The sequence below is a fragment of the Gymnodraco acuticeps genome, unplaced genomic scaffold (assembly GCF_902827175.1).
Source record: "Gymnodraco acuticeps unplaced genomic scaffold, fGymAcu1.1, whole genome shotgun sequence".
NCBI lineage: Eukaryota > Metazoa > Chordata > Actinopteri > Perciformes > Bathydraconidae > Gymnodraco > Gymnodraco acuticeps.
The window spans coordinates 213411-239025 of NW_022991434.1; the positions used below are offsets into that span (position 1 = coordinate 213411).

Sequence of the window (25615 nt, forward strand, 5' to 3'; positions counted from 1 at the left end):
TAAAGTATAGTTTTAGTTTATAAATTATTCAAATATAGGAATAGTAGATAGGATTACTTAAAATATAGTACCTTATATTTCATCTTTTTTCCCTTCAGACCCTTGTGGTTTATTCTTAAAAATCCTTACCCTTACCCCCCATTTTCCCTCTGCTGGTCTATGGCCTTGTAGAGGGTAACAGGGTACCGAGTCGCTTAGATAAGCGGGGGAGTGCATCTGACGAAGAGATAGGTTGTTGTGCTCCCTCTCTCTGTTTCTTATCCTATATCTAATAGAACTGCTCGGGTCTTGATAGATTGAGTGGGGAAGTTCATGAGATCTTTCTAGAGGGTTATTAAGAATAACTTTTATCCAATGACCTTTTCCCTCTCTGTCTGTGTCTGTGTATTCTCTTGTACCGATTAACCCAGCCAAATCTTTTTTTTCTTGTTTTGTATCTATATCTACGCCGGGATCCGGAGTCGAGGCTGATCCTCTTGCTGTGGTCCTGTGTCTTGGATCCTCTATCCTGAGTTCTGGATTAAGTCGTGGACTTCGGGTCGTGGCTGAACCTGTCTCTGCGGTCCTGCCTTGGGTCTCGTCATGCTGCTTCCCTGATGGCTTCCTCAGGATTGTAGCTGACATCCTCGTGGATTCATCTTCTTATTACAGACACATGCATTTCCTAACATTCGGTCAATATGCTGTAAAATGTATTATCTCTTCGATTTACACGCCGCATCTATTGCACGTCTGTCCGTCCTGGGAGAGGGATCCCTCCTCTGTTGCTCTCCCTGAGGTTTCTCCCATGTTCCCTTTAAACTGTGGGGTTTCTCTGGAAGTGTTTCCTTGTACGATTTGAGGGTCTGAGGACAGAGGGTCTGAGGACAGAGGGTCTGAGGACAGAAGGTCTAAGGACAGAGGGTCTGAGGACAGAGGGTCTAAGGACAGAGGGTCTAAGGACAGAGGGTCTAAGGACAGAGGGTCTAAGGACAGAGGGTCTAAGGATAGAGGGTGTCGTTTTTCTCATACTGATATTCTGAACAATCTGTGTTGTTGTATTTGCTGTAAAGTGTCTCTACTGTAGGCTTTTTTATTATATGTACAGCACTTTGGCTCGACCAAAAATCGTTTATAAATGTGCTATATAAATATTGATTTGATTTGATTTGATATAGCGGTATGCGAATCTTCTTTGATCATGACTTTACCTTTAAAGTAAGACAACAAAGAGCCTTGTACAGACCTATCAGAGATCAACTTAAGGCCAAAAATAACAAATCGCACATCTTGGCCCCGTCAAAATTGAAAGTTTTCAGCGGAGATGGGACCACACAGACATATGGGAATCCAATAGCTGCGGGGAAGGCTCTCGTAGAACGGGGTCTGGTAGTTGGTGTGCCCCCACCGCTTGCAAAACACTCATACTCTGCTTTATGGTGTACCTTTTAGTTGATTAGTGGTTCAGTTTGTGACCTGTAAATCCTAAATTCTACACACTTTTTTCAAAATAAAATGAAAGTCCTGATTTGTTTTGGTCTGAATGGGTTGGCTGGGTCAAAAACATTATGTGTTTTGACCCAGCCCACAACCCATCTCTCCCTACAGATAGGCTGGTCTGGGTCCTGATGGTAAGGGGGCCTGGCCTGTTGGGTTCTGGTGTTCTGGAAGCTTTAAAGCAGCAGAAGTCTCTGCAGCTGACAGAAGGGACTGCAGCAGTCTGCAGCACAGCAGGTGAGAGACACTGCACTGTGTGATGTGCTCATGTTGCATTCATTTACAGTTCCTGACGCACTCCGGGGGGGATGGTAAGTTAAGACTGTGAAGTTCAAATGTGCTCAGATATATTAACGTTTAACCTCTAAGAATTATGTCCAATTCAACTTCACTAACTGTATCCTATTTCATTCTTGGAGCTTATTTGAATATTGGATATTTGAGGTACTTGTGTTTCATGATAACTGCCATGTTGTACATTGTGATTGTTGTTGCCAACACGTCTCTGATTGTGGTTATCTGTGTGAACAGGAGCTTACATGAACCTATGTACCTTTTTCTGTGCAGCCTGTTTGTAAATGAACTGTATGGTAGTACAGGGTTGTTTCCATTCCTTCTGCTTCAGATCCTCTCTGACATTCACACTGTTTCTGCTCCGCTCTGCTTCCTGCAGATTTTCTGCTTGTACACATATGCAAATATACAATTTTGTAATTTAACCGTCATGTCTTATGACAGATATCTTGCTATCTGTTATCCTCTGCAATATAACACGCGTATGACTTCTCACAAAGCGGTTATTCTTATTATTCTGGTTTGGTTGTACTCTTTTGTAAAGTTCTTGATAACCTTATCTTTAAACATCCGTTTGACACTTTGTGGAAACATAATAAATGGTTTGTATTGTAACAACCACCTTGTTGTGAAGTTGGCATGTTCTGACACTCAGGTGAACAATATGTATGGACTTTTTTCAATTGTTTTCTCAATCTTAGTCCCTTTGTTTCCAATCCTCTTCTCGTACATGAGGATCCTCAGAGTGTGTTTCTCTGGCTCCAAACAGACCAGACAGAAAGCTCTCAGTACCTGCACACCTCACCTTGTTTCCCTCCTCAACTTCTCTTTCGGCTGCAGCTTTGAAATACTTCAGAGTAGATTTGATATGAGCGGTGTTCCCAGTGTGCTGCGTATTGTTCTGTCACTGTATTTTCTCATCATACAGCCACTAATGAACCCTGTCATGTACGGACTGCAAATGTCCAAACTACGAAACATATGTAAACATGTGCTCCGTTATAAACTGAAATAAATGAAGTGTCGAACAGTTTAGCTAAAAAGTTCAACTGTAACTGAATCATGTGAGATCTGATGAAGACATGATTTCAGCAGTGCATTTTATAATGGATAAAACGTTCAAGTATATTCATGAATCCACAAACTAATGTCACCAACATGTTGTAACATTAATAACATTGTAATATTCACCTGTAGTCATATATTCCAATGCAACTTATGACACATAGTCCGATATGTCTTCTGTTATAAACTGTTGGCTGGTCACAGTAAAGATTAAATAACATAAATGTCAGTAAAACATTGAAGACACTTTTTGACCTTTTTTGAATCTATTGATTTTGCAAATACATATACAAGATGAAGAAATAAGGTCATACATTTAGAACACGGAAAAATATGAGTTTAAAGAGGGCCGGGTGGGAAATATGGAGTAGTTGATTCGATTTATTGTTTTTGTTTTGGGCACCAACCTCTTTATTATTACGTGGCTAACAAAAGTCCTGAGCCTACCGACTTCAATCGGGTGCAAATGCCAAAGCTAAATCAATTGTTTCTTTGCATTTGCAGCGGTCAACCTGATGAATCTGAGTTAGGCAACCAGCCAGCCCTTTCATCATCTACACTAACACAGCAAAGGAGAGATTGGGCTTATTCCTAGAGGTTAAGAGATTATGTAATTGATATCATTCAAAATAAACACTGTTTGGTTCTTGTGCACTCCATAAATCCTTAACTGTTATGGATTACATATCTAAAGTGTTGCTGTGCTATTCATTCTGTGTGGGTATGTGTGCATACAAACTGCATCTGTAGTTTCAGGCCTGCGTCACAAGATGGCAGCGTCTGCATTTCAAGTAGAAGCAACTTACTGAATGTTTGTGCAACATATTGCTGCAAATGATTCACAAGGAAGAATGAAAAGAGGAATGAAGGGACTTTGTCAACTGAAATGTAGAGCTAATCTGACACACAGTACAACCCACCGGGATTGCAACACATGTAATACAATGTTGTTTATATCGACATATCCAATACCTATCTGCAACAGTGTAAACATGGAGACTCATGGTTATCTTTTTTACAAGTTTGATCAAACATAACTGGATTTTCAAAACATACTGGCTTGTTTATTACTGAGGGAGACATACTGTATTGGCATGTGGAAACCAAGATATTACCAAAGTTGCATTCCAAAAACAGTGTTTCCCACATCCACTATCTGTATAAGCCCCGCTTGCAAAACACTCATACTCAGGGGTTAAATTGGGATTTGATATGTGGGGGGGCTGAGCTCTGTTTGAAGGTGCGGGGGGGGGGGGGGGGGGCGGGGGGCTCGACGCTCCTGAATTGTCAACCGGGGGGTTGTGGCGTTAAACATTGTTTTAAATATAGGGCGTGCAGGTGTTGTGCCGCGGGTTGAAGGCTTGCCGTAGATTGAAGCCCTGTTCGCCGGGACGCGCAAAGGTGACGTCATCGCCTGGATTGAGCGTTTATTGCGCTTTTTTCTCTCTTTAGAATGATATATTTCCCATCAGATTAAACAGCAAACGGCTGAATAAATAATATGCATACAATTGCGAGGTGGCTCGTTTTAAGGACACAATCTTCGTATTGGAACAAACTTCCGTTTTTGAGTGTAGTCCCACTCTGTTATGTTCCTCCTTCCTACAGAACAGACAATGAAAGGATAAGATGTCATTTGTCAGTATAGTCCTATTTCTTAAAACCTTCTCTGTTGTTTAAGTGTCTGATACCTGCCTATTGATAACCACGAATAGTAAGCAATGATATAACAGTAATGATATAACCTATATGATAATGTCAGACACTGTGTTATTTTCAATCAAGCCTTAAAGATAATGTGTTCAAACTGGCTTCACTCGCTTTGATTGCTCCTTTGAATGTAATGTTCCTCTGTGGTTTCCTACTCGATGCATGTTTGTATTGTAATGCCACTCATATTTTATTTTAAAGTGACATTGAATATTTTGAAAGGTGCCTTAAAATAAAGTGTATTATTGATCTTATATCTGTGCCTATATCACACTATTAATGTTCCTTATTTTAGACTAGGTTAATCCTGGTGTCAATAGGGAAGATCTGCACTGTTCTCTACATAACTTGTTCAGCAGAGCAGGTATTTCTCCTGCCAGATATGGCACCCCCCCTACAACTTTGTCCAGGACAGTCACACCGTCACCAAAATCATACTGGTGTTTGCTGTTCCCCTCTAGTTTGTGCTCGCAAAAGCATTTTACTCTGGGCGCAGCTGGTACAAAATTATAGGGGGGCTTCCATATCCGGCAGCCAGCCACAACTTCTTCTCTGCCGGATATGGAAGCCCCTCTTTAGTTTTTCACCTGCTGTGCCCAGAGTGAAATGCTTTGGTGAGCATAAACTAGAGGGGAACAGGCAACACCAGAGTGATTTTGGTGAGTCTATGACTATCCTGGACAAAATGATAGGGGGGGGGTTCAAATCTGGCAGGAGAAATACCTGCTCTGCTGAACATGTTATGTAGAGAACAGTGCAGATCTTCCCTATTGACACCACGAAAAACCTAGTCTAAAATAAGGAACATTAATAGTGTGATAGAGGCACAGATGTAAGATCAATAATAGCATTTTTTTTAGGGCACCTTTCAAAGCATTCAATGTCACCTTAAAATACAATAACAAATAAAATATGAGTGGCGAACATGTGTTGAGTAGGAAACCACAGAGGAACATGACAATCAAAGGAGCAATTAAAGCGAGTGAAGCCAGTTTGAACACATTATCTTTTAGGATTGATTGCAAAGGTGACGTATACAACAAACGCCTCCCAGCCTTCTTACAGTGCAGATGCGTTTCTGCTTGCTCTTCTACTTTTTTATGCTGTTTTTCTATTTTCTTTTTCTGAAAACTTCGAGCAGCGGCTCCTGGACATTAACTTATCACTGCGACAGTTATTCTTCGTAAATAGACGGAGGGTTTCAGCCATATTTCAATATTTTTACGACGACCTTAGTCTTACAGTGGCGTGGCCTAGCAACAGCTAAAGCCTGGTACAGCAAGCTATGGAGAGGCGAAGTCACGCCCATCTACTTCCGGACCATGGGACCCCGGAAGCGAAAAATTTACATTGAATTCAATGGAGAGAGAACACGTATCTTTTGATCCCGTTTGAATTGTGCCACGAACTACACATATGATGTTTGTCAATCTTAAACAATCATTTCCATGTCAAAAAAGTCACATTTTGTCGTAAAACTGCTGAAATATAAGACTATGAAAAATACGCTACTACAAAGACTACAAATCCCAAATCCCATTCTGGGTCGCGTAAGTGATGTCACAGGCATGCTCGGTGATTTATAATAAGACTCGTAATTAAAGCGAAGAAGAAGAAGATCTCATAACTGATTTATTCCCTCCAATAAATTATAGATCGCTAAAAATAAATTCACTTTTACAAGATGCCTGTGTGCTTTGTACCAGGTTGTAGTCATAAAAGTGATCATACCACTTGCTCCTTCTATCGATTCCCGTCTGATGAAAGGACCAGGAGTCGCTGGATCAGACATATCAGGTAATAGCATAGGTAATATACATGTTGTGCATGGAACATAGTCAAGTTAGCTACCTAGCTAGTAGCGACGAGTAGCGAGCACGTTAGTTAGCATTACATTACTTAGCCTTGTCATTTTTAGTAGCCTTACCATGAAGTTATTATTTTATTACATGAAGTAAACCAAAATGTTAAACAGTAACCAAACATGATGGTAAGTATTTCGTGAAACTTTTGAAGAGCAGCCTACTGCGCCCTCCACCGGGTGCTAAGGAAGCAGTTCAGGGAGAGTCGAAGGCAGGCAGGGAGCTTTGCATGACATTCTTCTGGACGTGTTTCATTGTGATGACAATCTGTTTGTTGGAAAGACAGTCGTTGTGTGCTTATTGAGAGAAAATTGTTAGAAGAGATAATTATTCAAAGTGTTGTTACTTTAAAGTGTTGTTACTGACCTTTTTCTCTTTTATTTTCTTTACCTCACCTGTAACTGCTGAGACGTTGAGGAACATGCACACTGACCTGCTCTGGCAACCTGATTTCCACTGTACGTAATAGTATTTGGTTATGGTATATTATTTATATACATCAAAGGCACAATGCACCCCCCAGAGACACACATGTATTGAGTGTGATATTTTGCATAGGTCATGTGAAATCATCTTTACATACTAGAAAACTGTAGGAGCGGCAACTTGTTTTGAAATTGAATTTTTAATATCCGATAATAAAGTTGATATGTTTTCTTTATTCTTCTCTCTTCCCAGCTCCATCACCATTCTCTGTTCCTGCAGGTCCTGCTTGCTAATCAATGCTCATATTTTTTTACACAATTACAAATAAAGTCATTGTATTGTATGACATGAAGTTGTGCTTCATTCGGAGTCAATAATAAATTCATTCTGCCTTCAACTGCGCAATGATTGTGGACTGCACCGACATCCATGTAGCTGCCCCCCAGTAAGATGAACCAAGCAAAGAGGGTCACCATCATGCCCAAGGACATCCAGCTGGCCCGCCGCATCCGCGGAGAGAGGGCTTAGACTGACCTGAGACCAGCACACCCAAACACAACGGCTCTTTTAAGAGCCACCTACATTTTCAAAGAGTTGCAATCCTACGTTATTATAATGATTAAACTGGTTCATGTATCACTTAGTTTACTGAACCGTGATGAATGAAAGAAATTATTGAGGTAGTGGTTTACTGAAGTTACAAAGACATTAATATATGAGTAACAGGTCAGTGTAAACACAAGCTTCTGTCAATTATGGATCATTCAAACTATTTCTATAAAAATATGTAATAAAGTTCTAAAACAAGTATTCGGTATATTCCTTGATAGCTTTTGGAGAAGGTTGTTTTTAAGTTTACTAAAATCTATCGTTTCAACTGTTTCACTTTATAAAAAGGGAACAGGTGAGTAGAGCATCATTGAGTTTCTTATTCTGTCAGTAAATTATCCAAATGAATGTTTTTCATTATTTTAGTCAACCCTAAACAAATTGATTGTACCTTTTAAGGATGACCTTACAAAGACCTGACCTTCGGCAAAGTTAAATTAACTTCATAAAATCAAATCTGTTCTGAGAAAAAACTAATAAATGTTTAAAGATAGGAACTTGCCATCCCACTGAAAAACAGTCCGTAGAGATTTAAAGGCGTAGTTGTAGTTCAGTCCAACGTTTCATTTGGATTCATTTGACAACAGTCAACTATTTTCATAAAGAATATATATATTTTTCAAAGTCAACTTTATTGTCAATCTTACTCAGTTTGAGAGATCAAAAAGACGTTTAAATAAAATTATACAATTTACAGATATGTATACAAACATATATATATATATATATATATCCTATATGCACCATCATGTATAATGATGGTGTATGATGTAGAAGGAAGTGTGGTAGATAACAAGTAAATATAGAGTTACATACAGATCCATGTTACAGCAAAAGATGGAATAACTAAGAAGCACGCAGTATAATAATAATTACATGCAACAATTAAATAACTGCTCAGCATCTCCACCACAATCCCAATCTGCTGTGTCCTGTTTTCCTCCCCTCTGCATAACACCCCATCACACATACGAAACACAACGCAGAGTCCGAGGGTGTTAAGAGTATGTTTATTGAAATGTCCTCCTCTCTACTGGCCAACACAGGGAGCATATGCTGGGTGTAGAATTGTTCCAGGAGGAGGAGATTTCCATGCCATGCAGGGTCTTTGGGGATGGGGATGATGATCGCCTCCTTCGTGGTCCACACAACAAAGTAGCAGAGACTCCGGTCTGTGATGTGCAGCTGCCCTTGGACCTGGTGCCAGTATGGGTGATTCTCCTTGAGAATATATGACCCACCCTCCTCACAGAGACAGAAGGATGGTAACTGGACTGCCTCCGTGATGGTCATGTTCCTCTGGCTGTGTGGACACTTCACCTCCAGCAGGGCAGATGGCTGCACAAGTCCATCGGGTGATGCTCCCAAAACACCCGACTCACTCACAAAGAGACCAGACTCGATTCGAACACTGTCACTTGATAGTCCTCCACAAAAGCCTTCACCCCTTCGGCTTCGTTTACAACCCCCCAGTTGACAGTTGGCGATGTCTCTGGCCAGTGGGTTGTATGTCTCCTCTCGCTGTTGGTAAAGTTGAGACACCGACTGGACTACTTTGGACGTGCCAGGCTTCCTCCACTGGCACTCAACATCTGTGGAGCTGATCTGCCACATGGAAAATATTGCCAATGCTGCAGCGTGGCTGCATTTGTACATCTCCTGTGCACAATCACAGACAGCGCTCTGCATCGCGCCATCGTCTCCCATGCAGATCTGTAAAAATAAAGTAAGTACCATTTGTTAGCATGCTATAATAGATTGAATGAGCAATAATACAAGGATGGTCCGGATCTGGGGGTGGGAGGGTTTATTTTTCCATAGTTTTGTCCTCTTGTCTGATTGTTGTTATTGTTTGTTTTTTCTGTATTTTTTGTAATTTGTGTTGTATTGGTTGTGATTGTACATTGTATTTTTCTAAATGTGTATGAATACATTTTTGAAAAACATTTGATCAACAATAAAAAAGGATTTGGTCAGGATCTAGACTCAGTGTGTAGTTTATTAATTAATCAATGCTCTCTACATTAGGAAAACACATACCGGTGTACCAGAGGGAGTCACACACAGCTGTGCCTAGATAACCAAAATCCTTGAATCGACACACAGCAAATAAACTCAAATGACACAACGAGAAAAAGGAGATCACACATACAGTATAGTCGATATAAAACTGGCCGCTTCAATCTGAAGAGCAACTAAAACAAAACACGGGAGTGTACCTTGTTCTTGTGAACACTAATGTTATCCACAGCATACACAGAGACCACGAAGTTCTTAAGGAGAAAACTAGTTGTTAAAACAAAACACGTTACTGTACCTTGTTAGCTAATGTTAGCTAGCTGACATTAACGTTACACATTGCACTCATATTACTCACCGAAACCTTGTAAAGCCGGTCCCGCATGCTGGCTCTTACAGAACCGACTAACTCCCCTTTCATATAGGTACAGCTCTCAACGTGCCCAGACTTGTAGTGATTTTCACCTCGTAAAATACTTGTATTCTCATTCTGAAAGAATGTGGTGAAATGTGCTAACGTGACGGCCATCTTTATGTTGGTGACGCGTATTGTGCGAGACGAGAGACCTGTAGTTCACTGAGCGGTTTCACACGAAAAAATGTGTAACTTCACAGTTTTACGACACATTTTTATTTTTTTGAATTGCAAAATGTTCTTTTAAATTAACAAACATCATATGTGTCATTCGTGGCACAATTGAAACAGGATCAAAAGATAACCTTTCTCTCTCCATTGACTTCAATGTATAATTTTCCGCTTCCGGGGTCCCATGGAGGCTTTCGGAAGGGGAGGGACTTCGCCTCTCTATTTAGCTTAAGCTAGTTAGCAGCAAAATGCCTCCGTTCTCTACAGATGACTTCCACAAACTTCTACAGAAGATTGCAGAGTTGGAAATTAAAATACAACGGTTGGGAGTTAACGTGGAAGTGAATAGACTAGGTTGGATTGACACCACTTTATCAGTGTTGCAAAATAATGGACAAAGGCATGCTAACTCAAAGCTAGTTAGCAGCTACAAGGATTCCAATGAACAGGAGGGCTGTGTACCGGGTAATACATCTACAGGTAATACATCTACAAGTGGTAGTCCTCCCTCGAACTCTCTGGGTGCAAAACCGACGAGTAAATCATTTCCATGGGATTTGGGAGGACGAATAACAGGCAGAGCCCAGCGCTCTGAAATCTGTGATGTGACCGGCTGGCCTGCATTGTTATCACCCAGGAAGAGCGCCTCTTCAACCCCTATTCATACTGTGAAACAGCCGTGGACAGCTGCTGAAGGGAGAACTAAAAACAATCCTCCTAAACTACAGAGCGTGCCAATCCAGAACAGATACGCTCCACTGACGCAGAACCGGAGATCTCTTTCTGATGACCTGGATAACCTGTCCTCTTCACACAGCAGGGTAAGGACCAATAGCTACTCCAAAAGTAAAAGGCTAGAGGGAAAGCTAACGACTGGGCCTGAAACTGTGATTGTGGGTGACTCTGATTGATTGATTGATTGAAAAGTTTATTAACAGCTTGTATATTGGGTACAGTACAGTACAGCTCAAAACATACAATTGTTAAGGGGATGCAGACCAGAGAAAGACTTTCGTCTTGTTTACATCAGGGTCCCCCATTTCCAATTCATCATATCATTTAAGACATATAAGACATATTTGACATACAGATGGCTTATTTACAATTTACATACAGGTGGTTTTTTTACATACAGATTGCTTATTTACAATTTTCATTTTAGATTTCGTTCTAATACATCTTAACCGGACATTTAAGACATACCAAGTCTACAGATATACAGTTAGTAACAGAGTCTAAAATGCGAGTATATACATAGATGGGGGGGGGGGAAGCTCTCCATTGAACGACAGGTTGAGATTTGTACCATTACCGGGTCCAGTTTTGCAATGCTCTCCCCCGAAGGTGCTCTTTAAGAGAGGTTTTGAAGGTAAGTATAGTTTTACTTTCCTTTACAGTTGTGGGAAGAGCGTTCCACCTTGATGTGGCATAATTGCGAAACGTGTATTCCCCCTTTTTTGTGCCAAATCTGGGTTTCACATGATTTGTGGAGCTCCCTCTGGTGTTATGATCATGGTATTCCTTGACCTTTGGGAAGAATTTTGACATGTACATGGGTACCATAGAGGTGTAGTGGATCTTGTAGACCAGGCCCATTGCAAGTAGCTGTACTCTGTCGTCTACTCTAAGCCATCCTAGGTTGTCAAAGTGGGCAGAGGTGAGGTGGGTTCTAGATGAGAGGTCAAGCAGTAGTCTGACCAGTTTATTTTGCGATGTTTGAAGTTTTATTTTTAGCGCCTTGGAGGTGCTATGGTACCATGACGTGCAAGCATAGTCATAGTACCCTTGAATGAGTGCTCCTGCCAGAGTCTTCAGGGTGTTCTTGTTTACCAGAGAGGAGATCCGGTATAGGAATCTAGTTCTTTGATTGACTTTTTTTATTACATTGGATGCCATTTTGTCACAGGAGAGGTTTGCCTCAAGAATAGATCCTAGGTATGTAATTTCCTTCTTACTTGTGACAATAATGTCGCCCACTGCAACTGAGAAGTCGTCGGATTTGCTGAGATTATGTTTCGAACCGAAGAGAATGGACTCTGTTTTACTCAGGTGTAATGATCATTTATTATCGGCGAGCCAGGTGCAGATTCTGCCGAGCTCGGAGCTGAGGGTTTTTTCAACCTGCAACCTGTTCCTGTCAGAGACCAGCAGGGCTGAGTCGTCCGCGAACAGGAACAAGTTGCAGTCACATGCTGATGACATGTCATTTACATAAATTAGGAACAGTAACGGACCTAATATGCTTCCTTGTGGAACACCACAGCTCACTGGGAGGGGGGGGGGACAGAGTACCGTTTACCTCCACCATCTGTTCTCTCCCCTCCAGGTAGGATTGCATCCAGCTCACCGATAGTTTATCAAAACCAATTGCTTTTAGCTTGTCAATCAGACTGGGGTGATTGACAGTGTCGAAAGCCTTTAGTAGGTCCAGCATCACCATGCCGCAGTACTTGCCCTCGTCCACCTCTTGTTTGATGTGGTCGCTCAAATAAAGAAGGCATGTGTCAGTGGAGTGGGATGTTCTAAAGCCAGATTGAAATTCATAGATTAGTTTATTTTCCGCGAGGTACTTTTCGACCTGTTCATATACTATTTGTTCCATGACTTTCGAGATGGAGGTAAGTATAGAAACAGGGCGGCAGTTGCCTGGGTCCAATTTGCTGCCCTTTTTGTGCAGGGGGGTTACTCTTGCAATTTTGAAGTCTTTGGGTACTTTTCCCTGTTTTATGTAGAGGTTAATTATGTGAGCTATGACTGGTGAGATGGCGGTTGCTGAGTCTCTGAGGAATTTGGAGGGGATATTGTCGTGGCCAGTGGCCTTGTTAGGTTGGAGGGCGCTCAGTTAAATGAGTACCTCTGCTGTTGTTACCCTTGCTAGACTGAAATCATCTTTGCGTACCCCTAGGTTTTTGTAGTAGGTCATGATGTGATCTACTCCAAAAATCCCTGAGTGGGAGGGTAATTTATTTACAAGAGTTGTGGCTATGTTTGTGAAAAAAATGTTCAAGTACTTGGCCACATCCAGTTTGTCTGTGATGAGCCTGTTATCTGTCTTTATGTTTAAGTTAGAAAATCTCGTTTTGAGTTTTTTACTGCAGCCAAGCTGGTTATTGAGTAATTTCCAAAGTTCACGGGGTTTATTTTTGTTTTCCTCAGTTTTGACATTGATGAAATTCTTTTTGGCAGTTTTGATCATGGAGCTTACGTCATTTCTTAGTCTGTTTCTTTCAATTTTGAGTTCAGTCACGTGGGCCTGGAGTTCACTGCTTGTGCTTTTGGAAAGCATTGACTGACTTTTATGAAACTCAGAGCATTTTTTGTCTCTGGTTTTCATGGCGGTCAGTATGCCGGAGTGCATCCACGGCTCAGCGCGATTTTTTACCCTGGTTGTTCTTAGGGGGGCCAAATCATTGAGTATTGCAGAGAATTTGTTTTTCAAACCAAGCCATGTTTCTTCAACTTGTGTACCACTGAGCTCATCTGACCAGTCCAGGCTCTCCAGTTCTAGGTTAAAGGCCTCGCTAGAGTAGTGTTTGAGGTCTCTAGATATGACTGTTTTGTGACAGCCGGCCCTTTGTTTTAGCTTTTTGCGGGTACAGAATATCATATAATGATCACTTAACCCGCATGCTATAACCCCTTTACTGGAGATCCTGGACTTGTCAGAGGTCAGAATGAGATCAATGGTAGTTTGTGTTGTTTCACATACCCGGGTGGGTTGGGTGATTAGCTGGCTGAAGCCGTGCAGATCACAAATCCTACTGAAGGACTTGAAGACGGACGTGTCTTTACGTTGCATATCCGTGTTCCAGTCTCCAATAATAATTGTCTCTACATCCCCCACATCAGCCAAACACCCATCTAATGTATCATAAAAGTCACTCTGTTCCGGTGGTCTATAGATTGTCCCGACTATTACAGATTTAGCATTGTCAAAAATAATTTCAACCCACACAGATTCAATATTTTCATGATGCAGGTCAGTACGGTTTTTGAAATTGGTGTCTTTATGTATGTACATGCAGACACCAACTCCATTCACGTTCCTGTCCCTTCTCACTACAAGATAATCTTCAATTTCAATCTCTGAATCTGTAATGGAATTGTCCAATTTGGTCTCAGAAAAGCATAATATGCTTGCCTTACCGTTCATGAATAGCTGCCTGAGTTCAGCCAGTTTGTGTCTCAGGCTATAGGTGTCTGCTGTAAGAGATGTAAAAAGTCTGTGTAGTAAGAACAACACCAAAGTACTCTGTTTTCCCAAGGATGTGGTCTCTGACTTGGCTGAGAAGATCCTGCATATTGGGGCTGAACATCCGACGGTGAAGAATGTGGTACTACACATTGGAACAAATGATGTTGTGAAACAACAGTCAGAAGTGCTGAAAGAAGACTTTAAATGTTTGTTGGAAACTGTCAGCTCTCTAAATGCAGAGGTGTTCATCAGTGGCCCTCTACCGCCAGTCAGAAGAGGAGTGGAGAGATTCAGCAGATTGTTTGCACTGAACACCTGGCTTTCAACTACCTGTACTGACCAGTGGCGTTTTCTCCCGGAGGCAAAGGGAAGCCAGGCTTCCCCTGTTTTTTAGGATCGTAGTTATAATTTAAATAAATAAATAAAAATACTTTGTTTTGTTTTGATAATTCTCCTTTGCTGTGTGTTGCTACCGGGCCGTCTCTCCCCCATTCTCATTGAGTATTTTACAAAGATTGAAACAAACAGCGCCCCTCTAGATGTTATGGTGAAACAGTAGATTGCACTCACTGTTGCGAGAGGAGGCCAGCCGAGTCTAGTTTCCCTTGGTGAAAAAAAATGGAGGGATTGACCAATCAGATGAGGCCCACGTGATGCCCCTGCCAACCTGTGATTGGTCAGGGCCATGCCAAGGGAAGCCAGCCGCCTCTTGCTTCCCTTCAGAGGCGGCTGGTGATTTGATTGGACACTGCCATCCAATCAAATCACATCAACATCAGTTTTAATATTGTAACTGTCATCACCGCCGTTAGAAATTATCAAGCAAATGAAGCATTATGGAAGGTGGAGATTTGGCGTACTTAATCAAACATAACTTTACTAAACTTCCGCTACAGCAGCAACAACAAATTAAATCAGATGACAGGCCAATGCCCGCACTCGAGCTGTGTGTACACAGAGGAAAAAGGGAGAGAATCGGACGTTCAATGAGGACAATTATGTCCGCACGGAGTGGCTAACTGGAAGCGCTAAACTTCAGCGTCTATTTTGCTGGCCATGTCTTCTTTTTGACAAGGATTCGTGCTCCCTGAACAATCCTTGGGCAACTTCAGGATCCATCGACCTTGCCAACCTGTCACGGGTAATTGAGAGGCACGGTAAATCCAAAAATCACATAGATTGTGTGATTGTCTGCATACATTAATAAGTAAAATGCTTACATTAATAAGGAGAGAGTTTCAGCTGGAGAGTGCGTGCAGACCTTTCGGTTAGATAACAGGCGTGTGCAAGTCCTGCATCTGTGTGATACAAATGTGTGTAAAATGATACCGGGCGCTGTAATCACTCATCTGGTTACGTTATTGACCACCCCCCCCGACCCAAAAAATGGGCTTCCCCTACATTTTTCCCCACGCCACGCCACGCTACTGGTACTGACCATTCTGTCCATTTTATTGACAACTTTAACTTTTTCTGGGACCGCAGATATCTTTTCAAGGCAAATGGAGTTTGCCTGAACAAGTCAGTAGAGAAATTGTTTATTTCTAACGTATTCAACTGCATGCGTCATCAATCTGTTCCCTCTGCCAAGGACAAGCGGCAAGAGGAAACAAAACAGGAGAAAGACCCAACACATCGCACAGAAAACCTTGAAGAAGTATCACTGCACCCGCCTGAGGAATGTCTTGATTATGGGAGACAAATGGAGGAGTCTCCACCGCCCTTCACCCCCCCCTATCACCTCTGAGGATACTCTTCCTTCACCCCACAGCTCTCTCTACTCTCCGTTCACCCTTTAACCCTCGCCCACCCTCCTGGAGATCGCTGAACACATGAAGGAGATACAGAGGGTTGGCACCGATTCCTTCCTGGAGTTCAATAACCAAACTAAGGCGATACGCAGGGCTGGCAGCATGTCCTTTACCCCCGCTCCTCAACGACGCCCACCAAAATCACTGAAGCAGAGACGCGCACCACCTTCCCCATCTTCATCACCGTGCCTACGTCAACCACCTCCTCCCCCTGGACGCGCACCAACACCCCTGTCACCATGCCTCCCACAATCATCCAGACTAAAACGTCCTCCCCCCCTTCAAGACTGCTGTCTCCGAAGCCTGATAAGGATGTGTGTGTAAAAAACGCAAACACAGACTGATATATGCTGGGTCCAGGCTCAAGGGCGTATGGTACTCTCAACTATTTCCAGGACATGCCGGGGCCCTGCCTTTCTGTAGCTTTGCCGATATCTGTGTTGATAGGTAATAGATTAAGAGCGGTGAATCAGCTTAGACACAGGAAGCGCTCAAAAGTTTGTGTGAGTTTATCACATTTAGAAGTGATTCCATGTCAGCCACAGCTTGCCACAACAAATCTGACTGATAGTGTATTCAACAAACTTAAACTAGCTTGACAGAGGACACTGCTTTAAAGATGGACGGCAGCGTGAAAAGCTGGGTAGCTCCTCCACCCTACAAGAAGGATAAGAAGAAGGATATGGTGCTTTAAATATCTCGGTTTGCGCTCACAACTAAACATTAACAGGCGATGAATTTGCGATCAGGTGTAACGGCGGACAAACAACTTTACCAGGCAAGAAACGGACGAACAAACAATTTGCGTCCCCACAATGGCGGAAGTAGGAGAAATAAAACATCCGATGCTCGAAATGAAGGAAGCAATATCGAAAGAGATCAAAGACTTCAGAATGGATCTCAATGAATTTCGAGCTGAGACGGATAAGGAACAGAACTACGCACAGATCAAACAAAAACGAGCGACAGAGTGGATCAGGTGGAGTGCCGTGTCGGTGAGATGCATGACACAGAAATACTTCACCAACAATCAATTAAATATCTGCTAAATAAAGTCTCAGAGTTAGAAGAACGCAATGACTACCTGGAAAATAAGACCAGGTAAAACAATGCGCGTATATTCAACATACCAGAGAAAAGTGAAGGAGAGAATATGTCAACTTTTCTGAATAAACTATTCAACGAGGTGCTTAAAATACCGGGAGCTTTTTACTCAGGTCACATTTACACACGGCGCGGCTGAAGCCCACGAAAATGGCATCTATAGTTGCCGAGAGTTTAGTATTTTTAAAATACTGTTAAATGTGTCCCACAAATCGTATCAGGTTGCACTGAGGAGGACGTTGTTAAATCTGCTTTCACACGGATGTATTGTTATGGGAGTTCAAACTTTGTGTGAGACACCTGTGTCCTTGAGCCGTAGCAAACTTTGTGTGAAAAGGAGTAGTTTCAACATAGTCTGCCAAATCAGACTAGGGAATAAAAACCCTCATTTTGAGTATGCAGAGAAAACAACACATATCAGGAAATGGTATAGTTGTGTTAGACAATACATTTAGAAGCATTTGGTTTTACCATATAAGGTAACCTAAGAAATTGCCACTACAGCGTGTTACTGCTAGCACTATTAGCACTAGCAGTATCGCTACCAGCCACATTGTTTAGGCTGTCAAATACGCTGCACCGTTTTAGATTCAATGAGTGTCTCGTTTGCAAATGCTTCATCAAGCTGCTTGTGTTACCCCCTTTACAAGCAACTAATTGAGTACATCGCACCTTGCACTATCGCCACTACATTTTTTAAAGTGCACCCAGACCTTCGATCGCTTCGCTCTGTGCGCCATGCCTGCGGGAGTCTCACAACAATAATAAGAGCGCTGTTGAGAGAGATGACGAGTGGCATTTACAGTGGCCAATCAGAGGGGTCTCAAACCGGATACATCACACGGGATGAGGGTTCCCAACCAAGCAGAATGGTTTAAAGTTAAACTAAGGAAGTAGACGTAACACATATACCGATAGCAGCACTGTTTGTCCAGCGGCTTAACGGTATACCGATACCGTCCAATCAGGTACCGGTATTTACTTAGTACCGGTTCTCGATACCCATCCCTACTCATAAGTGTACATGGTACCAGAACACCCTAGGCAGTAGGTGTTACGATTATTGTGTTACACGTTTTCTATGTCTTGGTTTGGGTGTTTTGCTCTTCTCCCTGTCATGTTTTCCTCTGGGTATATTGTCGGGTCCCTCTCCCTGTGTTTTTCCTCCCGTCGTTAGTTTCCCTGGTGTGTCTAGTTGTCTGATTGTTTTCAACTGTGGCCCTTGTGTTTCTCCTCCCAGGCCCGGCTGTTTCTCGTCTTGTGATTACCCCTCCCTGTATTTAGTCTTGTCTCTTCCTGTGTTCAGTGTCGGTTCGTCTTGTGTCATGACTAGTTCGTCGGTGAGTGTTCTGTTTTGTCTTTGTTTATCACCTAGCCTTGAAATAAAGGAATTTTCACTTTGATCTGCATTTGGGTCCTACCTGCTTCACACACCGTAACATTACGAACCGACCTAACAAATGGACCCAGCAGATGATCCATGGGAGGTAGAATTACAGCATTTTACCTTCTATCTGGCTTGCTGCTTCGATTGGTGGAAGGGAGCGTCCAGTGTTCGGCAGAAGAGGGCCGCTCTGGTAGAGGCGCTCCGGTTGGCAGCAGAGAAACTATGTTTTGTGGAGTTCTTACCTGACTGGATTTTGGACTTCCTTGAAACATGTGATTCCCGGCCTGCTAGCCCCAGGCATGCTAACTCAATGTCTCCCAATTCCCAACCTGGCCCCATACGCCTTGGTGGGTTCCGCCTGAAGTCAACCCGTGCTTCTGCCCCAGTTCCTGCACCTGTCCAGGAGTTGTATTCCGGAACTCGGCTGGCTTATGGAGGTCCACGGAGTATTCAGGTGGCTGCTAAGAGGAGTCGTTGCAAGGCCAGGCTAGCAGCCCGAGCGGCTTCAATTCCGGCTCCAGAGCCGGCCCATTCAGCCATGTTTCCGGCTCCAGAACCAGACCTTACAGCCATGTTTCCGGCTCCAGAACCGGACCTTACAGCCATGTTTCCGGCTCCAGAACCGGACCATACAGCCATGATTCTGGCTTCAATTCCGGCCCCCACAGCCATGGTTCCAGACCCAGCTCTGGCCCCAGCTGCCACAGTCCCATCTCAAGTTTCCTCTCAAGTCCCCTCTCCAGTTTCCTCTCAAGTTCCTTCTCAAGTTCCCTCTCGAGTCCCCTCTCCAGTTCCCTCTCGAGTCCCCTCTCCAGTTCCCCGTCGAGTCCCATCTCCAGTTCCCTCTCGAGTCCCCTCTCCAGTTCCCTCTCGAGGTCCCTCCTCTAGTCCCTCCTCTATTCCCTCCTCTAGTCCCTCCTCTAGTCCCTCCTTTAGTCCATCCTCTAGTCCCTCCTCGAGTCCCCTCTCTAGTTCCCCTCGCGAGTCCCCTCTCGAGTTCCCTTCTCTAGTCCCTCCTCTAGTCCCTCCTCTAGTCCCTCCTCTCTCCTCTAGTCCCCTTTCCAGTTCCCTCTCTAGTTCCCCTCTCGAGTCTCCTCTCGAGTCCCCTCTCGAGTTCCCCCTTGGTTCCCCTCTCGAGTCTCCTCTCGAGTCCCTTCTCGAGTCACGTCTCAAGTCCCTACCCAATGTCCTGTCCCGTTGGAGGCCCCGTCGACTACTCCCCTGCCGGGGGTCCTACCAATCGTATGTCTGTCCCGTTGGAGGTCCCGCCGTCTACTCTCCGGCCGGGGGTCCTGCCAGCTCCTTGTCCTATCTCGTTGGAGGTCCTGCCGACTACTCTCCTGCCGGGGGTTCCTGCCAACCCTTTGTCCTGTGCCGTTGGAGGCCCCGCCGACTACTCTCCTGCCGGGGGTCCTGCCAACCCTTTGTCCTGTCCCGTTGGAGGTCCCGCCGTCTACTCCCCTGCCGGGGGTCCTGCCAGCTCCTTGTCCTGTCTCGTTGGAGGCCCCGCCGACTACTCTCCTGCCGGGGGTCCTGCCAACCCTTTGTCCTGTCCCGTTGGAGGTCCCACCGTCTACTCTCCTGCCGGGGGTCCTGCCAGCTCCTTGTCCTGTCCCGTTGGGGGTCCCGCCGACTACTCTCCTGCCGGGGGTCCTGCCAACCCTATGTCCTGTGCCGATGGAGGTTCCGCTGGGGGTCCTGAAAGCTCCATGTCCAGTCCCGTTGGAGGTCCCGCCGACTACTCTCCTGTCCAGGGACTTGCCAACCGTTTGTCCTGTCTTGGTGTTTTAGGGACGTCTGGAATCCGTCCCTTGAGGGGGGGGGTTCTGTTACGATTATTGTGTTATGTCACGTTTTCCTTGTGTTTCTCCTCCCCTGCCCGGCTGTTTCTCGTCTTGTGATTACCCCTCCCTGTATTTAGTCTTGTCTCTTCCTGTGTTCAGTGTCGGTTCGTCTTGTGTCATGACTAGTTCGTCGGTGAGTGTTCTGTTTTGTCTTTGTTTATCACCTAGCCTTGAAATAAAGGAATTTTCACTTTAATCTGCATTTGGGTCCTGCCTGCTACACACACCGTAACAGAAGGTCCATGAGCGGTTTTGTTATCGTATCATCGGACCTGAGGCCATATGTTTTGGACACTCTGGTAAAGAGAGGGGCGGAGAACTGATCACCATCTGGTGGTGAGTTGGGTCGAGTGGCGGGGGAATGCTCTGGACAGACTCGGTAAGCCCAGACGTGTAGTGCGGGTGAACTGGGAACGTCTGTAGGAGGCCCCAGTTCAGGAGTACTTCAACTCACACCTCCAACGGAGCTATTCGGGCATCCCTGTGGAGGCTGGAGACATTGAACCAGAGTGGGCTGTGTTCAAAGCTCTATTGCCGAAGCGGCAGCAGGGAGCTGTGGTCTCATGGTCTTAGGTGCCTTAAGGGGCGGTAACCCTCGAACCTCCTGGTGGACACCGGTGGTCAGGGAAGCCGTCCGACTGAAGAAGGAGGCCTTCCGGGATATGTTATCCCGGGGGACTCCCGAGGCTTCAGCCGTGGCCGAGGCAAAGCAGCAGGTGTGGGAGAAGTTCGGAGAAGCCATGGAGGAGGATTTTCGGGCTGCACCAAAGTTGCTCTGTAAAACTCTCCGACAACTCAGGAGGGGGAAGCAGGGAACCATCCAAGCTATGTACAGCAAGGGAATGCTCTGGTTTTTGGACAAAATTAACATGGGATCCCTCCTGCCATTAGACGTACTTCTTCTCACTGGAATATTAACGGTCAGATTTAATACAAAATCGACCCCATTTCTCCAGCCAATGACGGGAGGGTTTTGAAAGTGACAAAACGCTCTTCCATACATTTAAAAACACTTTTCCCGACCTTTAAAACATTATTTCTTGCTTTGTAAAGTGCTGTGATGTGCCCTAGTAGTATCAGACTATTTGAAACAACTTTCCACCGCCTTTCAAACCCTTTTCCTGGGTTGAAAAGTGCTGTGATGACACATGCTGGAGGTCTTTAGTCCGTTCCTTGGGGCTCTTGGAGCAGCCAAAGAGAGGTGCTTTTTCTGGTCTCTTTCCTGGGGGTATGAAATAACCTGAGTGCCCATGTTAGGGACACATGCTGGAGGTCTTTAGTCCGTCTTTTAGGGGTCTTTGAGCCGCCAAAGAGAGGTGCTTTTTCCGGTCTCTTTCCTGGAGGTATGAAATAACCGAAGTGCCCATGTTAGAGACACATTCTGGATGTCTTTCTCCCGCCTTTTAAACCCTTTTCCTGGGTTGTGATGCGCCCTGTAGGTGTCAAACTTATTTAAGGTGCACTCCGGGGCAGAGATAAGGGTAAAATTAGGTCTGTCACTTTGGGTAACCGCACCACTAATGTAAATCTCCCGAGAGTGGACGTCCATTATTTGTACGGCCTCTAATACGAGTAAGGACTTGAGAAGGGACTTGAGAAGGGACTTGAGAAGGGACTTGAGTAGGGACTTGAGTAGGGACTAGAGAAGCGACTAGAGAAGGGACTTGAGTAGGGACTTGAGTAGGGACTAGAGAAGCGACTAGAGAAGGGACTTGAGAAGGGACTAGATAAGGGACTAGAGAAGTGACTTCAGAAGGGGTTTGAGGCTTGAGACAGGCACTCAGGGCTACTTGTAAAAACCTTAAGCCACTCGGGCAACACGCTCCAGAGCCAGGGCTTGTTGGCCACCTCCATGTGTGCCTCCTTCAGGGCAGCTTCTTTGGCCCCTCTGGATGAGACTCTCATCCACTTACAAAAAATATATTCAAGAGTGTACATCAGCGGATCAAACACTTGAGGGGAAAAAACTGCTGGGTCCATTCTGGTATGTTCGTACTATCAGGGTTTGGGGAAAATAGGACCCAAATGCAGTAAAGGACTAAAAAGGTCAGGTAACAGAAAACGAGATTTATTTCCCAAAGCCGATGACAAAAAACTTCAGGAACAAACATTGAGCCTGACATCAAAAACGGATAGGTAGCATGGACTTCAAAAACTGCAGGAAACATGGATAAGCATAGACGATGATGGAACATGGACATGAAGAGAAAAGCAGGTATCATAGACATTAAGAGACGACGAACACGGCAAACACATGAAGTAGGATCAGACAAGACACAAGGAGGAAAACATTTCAAAATAAAAGGTGGAAAATGAAAACATAAATCCAAAACCATGACACTATCTGTTTATAGCTTGCAAAACACTCATACTCTGCTTCATGGTGAACCTTGTAGTTTATTAGTGGTTCAGTTTGTGACCAGTAAATCCTAAATTCTGTTCATTTTTTTCAAAAGAAAATGAAAGTCCTGATTTTTTGTTGTCTGAATGGGTCAAAACACATTATGTGTTTTGACCCAGCCCACAACCCATCTCTCCCTACAGATAGGCTGGTCTGGGTCCTGATGGTAAGGGGGCCTGGCCTGTTGGGTTCTGGTGTTCTGGAAGCTTTAAAGCAGCAGAAGTCTCTGCAGCTGACAGAAGGGACTGCAGCAGTCTGCAGCACAGCAGGTGAGAGACACTGCACTGTGTGTGATGTGCTCATGTTGCATTCATTTACAGTTCCTGACGCACTCCGGGGGGGATGGTAAGTTAAGACTGTGAAGTTCAAATGTGCTCAGATATACTAACGTTTAACCTCTAAAAATGATGTCTAATTCAACTTCACTAACTGTATCCTATTTCATTCTTGGAGCTTATTTGAATATTGGATATTTGAGGTACTTGTGTTTCATGATAACTGCCATGTTGTACATTGTGATTGTTGTTGCCAACACGTCTCTGATTGTGGTTATCTGTGTGAACAGGAGCTTACATGAACCTATGTACCTGTTTCTGTGCAGCCTGTTTGTAAATGAACTGTATGGTAGTACAGGGTTGTTTCCATTCCTTCTGGTTCAGATCCTCTCTAACATTCACACTCTTTCTGCTCCGCTCTGCTTCCTGCAGATTTTCTGCTTGTACACATATGCAAATACACAATTTTGTAAATTAACCGTCATGTCTTATGACAGATATCTTGCTATCTGTTATCCTCTGCAATATCACACACGTATGACTTCTAACAAAGCGGTTATTCTTATTATTCTGGTTTGGTTGTACTCTTTTGTAAAGTTCTTGATAACTTTATCTTTAAACATCCGTTTGACGCTTTGTGGAAACATCATTGACAGTTTGAATTGTAACAACCACCTTGTTGTGAAGCTGGCATGTTCTGACACTCAGGTGAACAACATTTATGGACTTTTTAACACTGCTTTATCTGTGTTAGGCCCTTTGTTTCCAATCCTCTTCTCGTACATGAGGATCCTCAGAGTGTGTTTCTCTGGCTCCAAACAGACCAGACAGAAAGCTTTCAGTACCTGCACACCTCACCTTGTTTCCCTCCTCAACTTTTCTTTTGGCTGCAGCTTTGAAATGTTTCAGAGTAGATTTGATATGAGCGGTGTTCCCAGTGTGCTGCGTATTATTCTGTCACTGTATTTTCTCATCATACAGCCACTAATGAACCCTGTCATGTACGGACTGCAAATGTCCAAACTAAGAAACATATGTAAACATGTGCTCCGTTATAAACTGAAATAAATGAAGTGTCAAACAGTTTAGCTAAAAAGTTCAACTGTAACTGAATCATGTGAGATCTGATGAAGACATGATTTCAGCAGTGCATTTTATAATGGATAAAACGTTCAAGTATATTCATGAATCCACAAACTAATGTCACCAACATGTTGTAACATTAATAACATTGTAATATTCACCTGTAGTCATATATTCCAATGCAACTTATGACACATAGTCCGATATGTCTTCTGTTATAAACTGTTGGCTGGTCACAGTAAAGATTAAATAACATAAATGTCAGTAAAACATTGACAACACGTTTTGACCTTTTTTGAATCTATTGATTTTGCAAATACATGTACATGATGAAGAAATAAAGTCATCCATTTAGAACACGGAAAAATATGAGCTTAAAGAGGGCCGGGTGGGAAATATGGACTAGTTGATTCGATGTATTGTTTTGGGCACCAACCTCTTTATTATTACATGTCTAACAAAAGTCCTGAGCCTACCGACTTCAATCGGGTGCAAATGCCAAAGCTTAATCAAAGGTTTCTTTGTATTTGCAGCGTTCAACCTGATGAATCTGAGTTAGGCAACCAGCCAGCCCTTTCATCATCTACACTAACACAGCAAAGGAGAGATTGGGCTTATTCCTAGAGGTTAAGAGATTATGTAATTGATATCATTCAAAATAAACACTGTTTGGTTCTTGTGCACTCCATAAATCCTTAACTGTTATGGATTACATATCTAAAGTGTTGCTGTGCTATTCATTCTGTGTGGGTATGTGTGCATACAAACTGCATCTGTAGTTTCAGGCCTGCGTCACAAGATGGCAGCGTCTGCATTTCAAGTAGAAGCAACTTACTGAATGTTTGTGCAACATATTGCTGCAAATGATTCACAAGGAAGAATGAAAAGAGGAATGAAGGGACTTTGTCAACTGAAATGTAGAGCTAATCTGACACACAGTACAACCCACCGGGATTGCAACACATGTAATACAATGTTGTTTATATCGACATATCCAATACCTATCTGCAACAGTGTAAACATGGAGACTCATGGTTATCTTTTTTACAAGTTTGATCAAACATAACTGGATTTTCAAAACATAATGGCTTGTTTATTACTGAGGGAGACATACTGTATTGGCATGTGGAAACCAAGATATTACCAAAGTTGCATTCCAAAAACAGTGTTTCCCACATCCACTATCTGTATAAGCCCCGCTTGCAAAACACTCATACTCAGGGGTTAAATTGGGATTTGATATGTGGGGGGGCTGAGCTCTGTTTGAAGGTGCGAGGGGGGGGGCGGGGGGCTCGACGCTCCTGAATTGTCAACCGGGGGGTTGTGGCGTTAAACATTGTTTTAAATATAGGGCGTGCAGGTGTTGTGCCGCAGGTTGAAGGCTTGCCGTAGATTGAAGCCCTGTTCGCCGGGACGCGCAAAGGTGACGTCATCGCCTGGATTGAGCGTTTATTGCGCTTTTTTCTCT

At 43.7% G+C, this 25615-nt stretch overlaps 2 protein-coding genes across 2 annotated transcripts; both read left to right on the forward strand.

Annotated features, from left to right (window-relative positions):
• The first annotated feature begins 1625 nt into the window (after positions 1 to 1625).
• Positions 1626 to 2785, forward strand: LOC117532544 (olfactory receptor 2A14-like). The gene has a single exon (XM_034195873.1). The coding sequence runs from the start codon at positions 1850 to 1852 to the stop codon at positions 2783 to 2785; it is 936 nt and encodes a 311-aa protein (XP_034051764.1). The 5' UTR covers positions 1626 to 1849.
• Positions 2786 to 23179: 20394 nt separating this feature from the next.
• On the forward strand, positions 23180 to 24132 carry LOC117532546 (olfactory receptor 10A6-like). The gene has a single exon (XM_034195874.1). The coding sequence runs from the start codon at positions 23194 to 23196 to the stop codon at positions 24130 to 24132; it is 939 nt and encodes a 312-aa protein (XP_034051765.1). The 5' UTR covers positions 23180 to 23193.
• The last annotated feature ends 1483 nt before the right edge of the window (positions 24133 to 25615 follow it).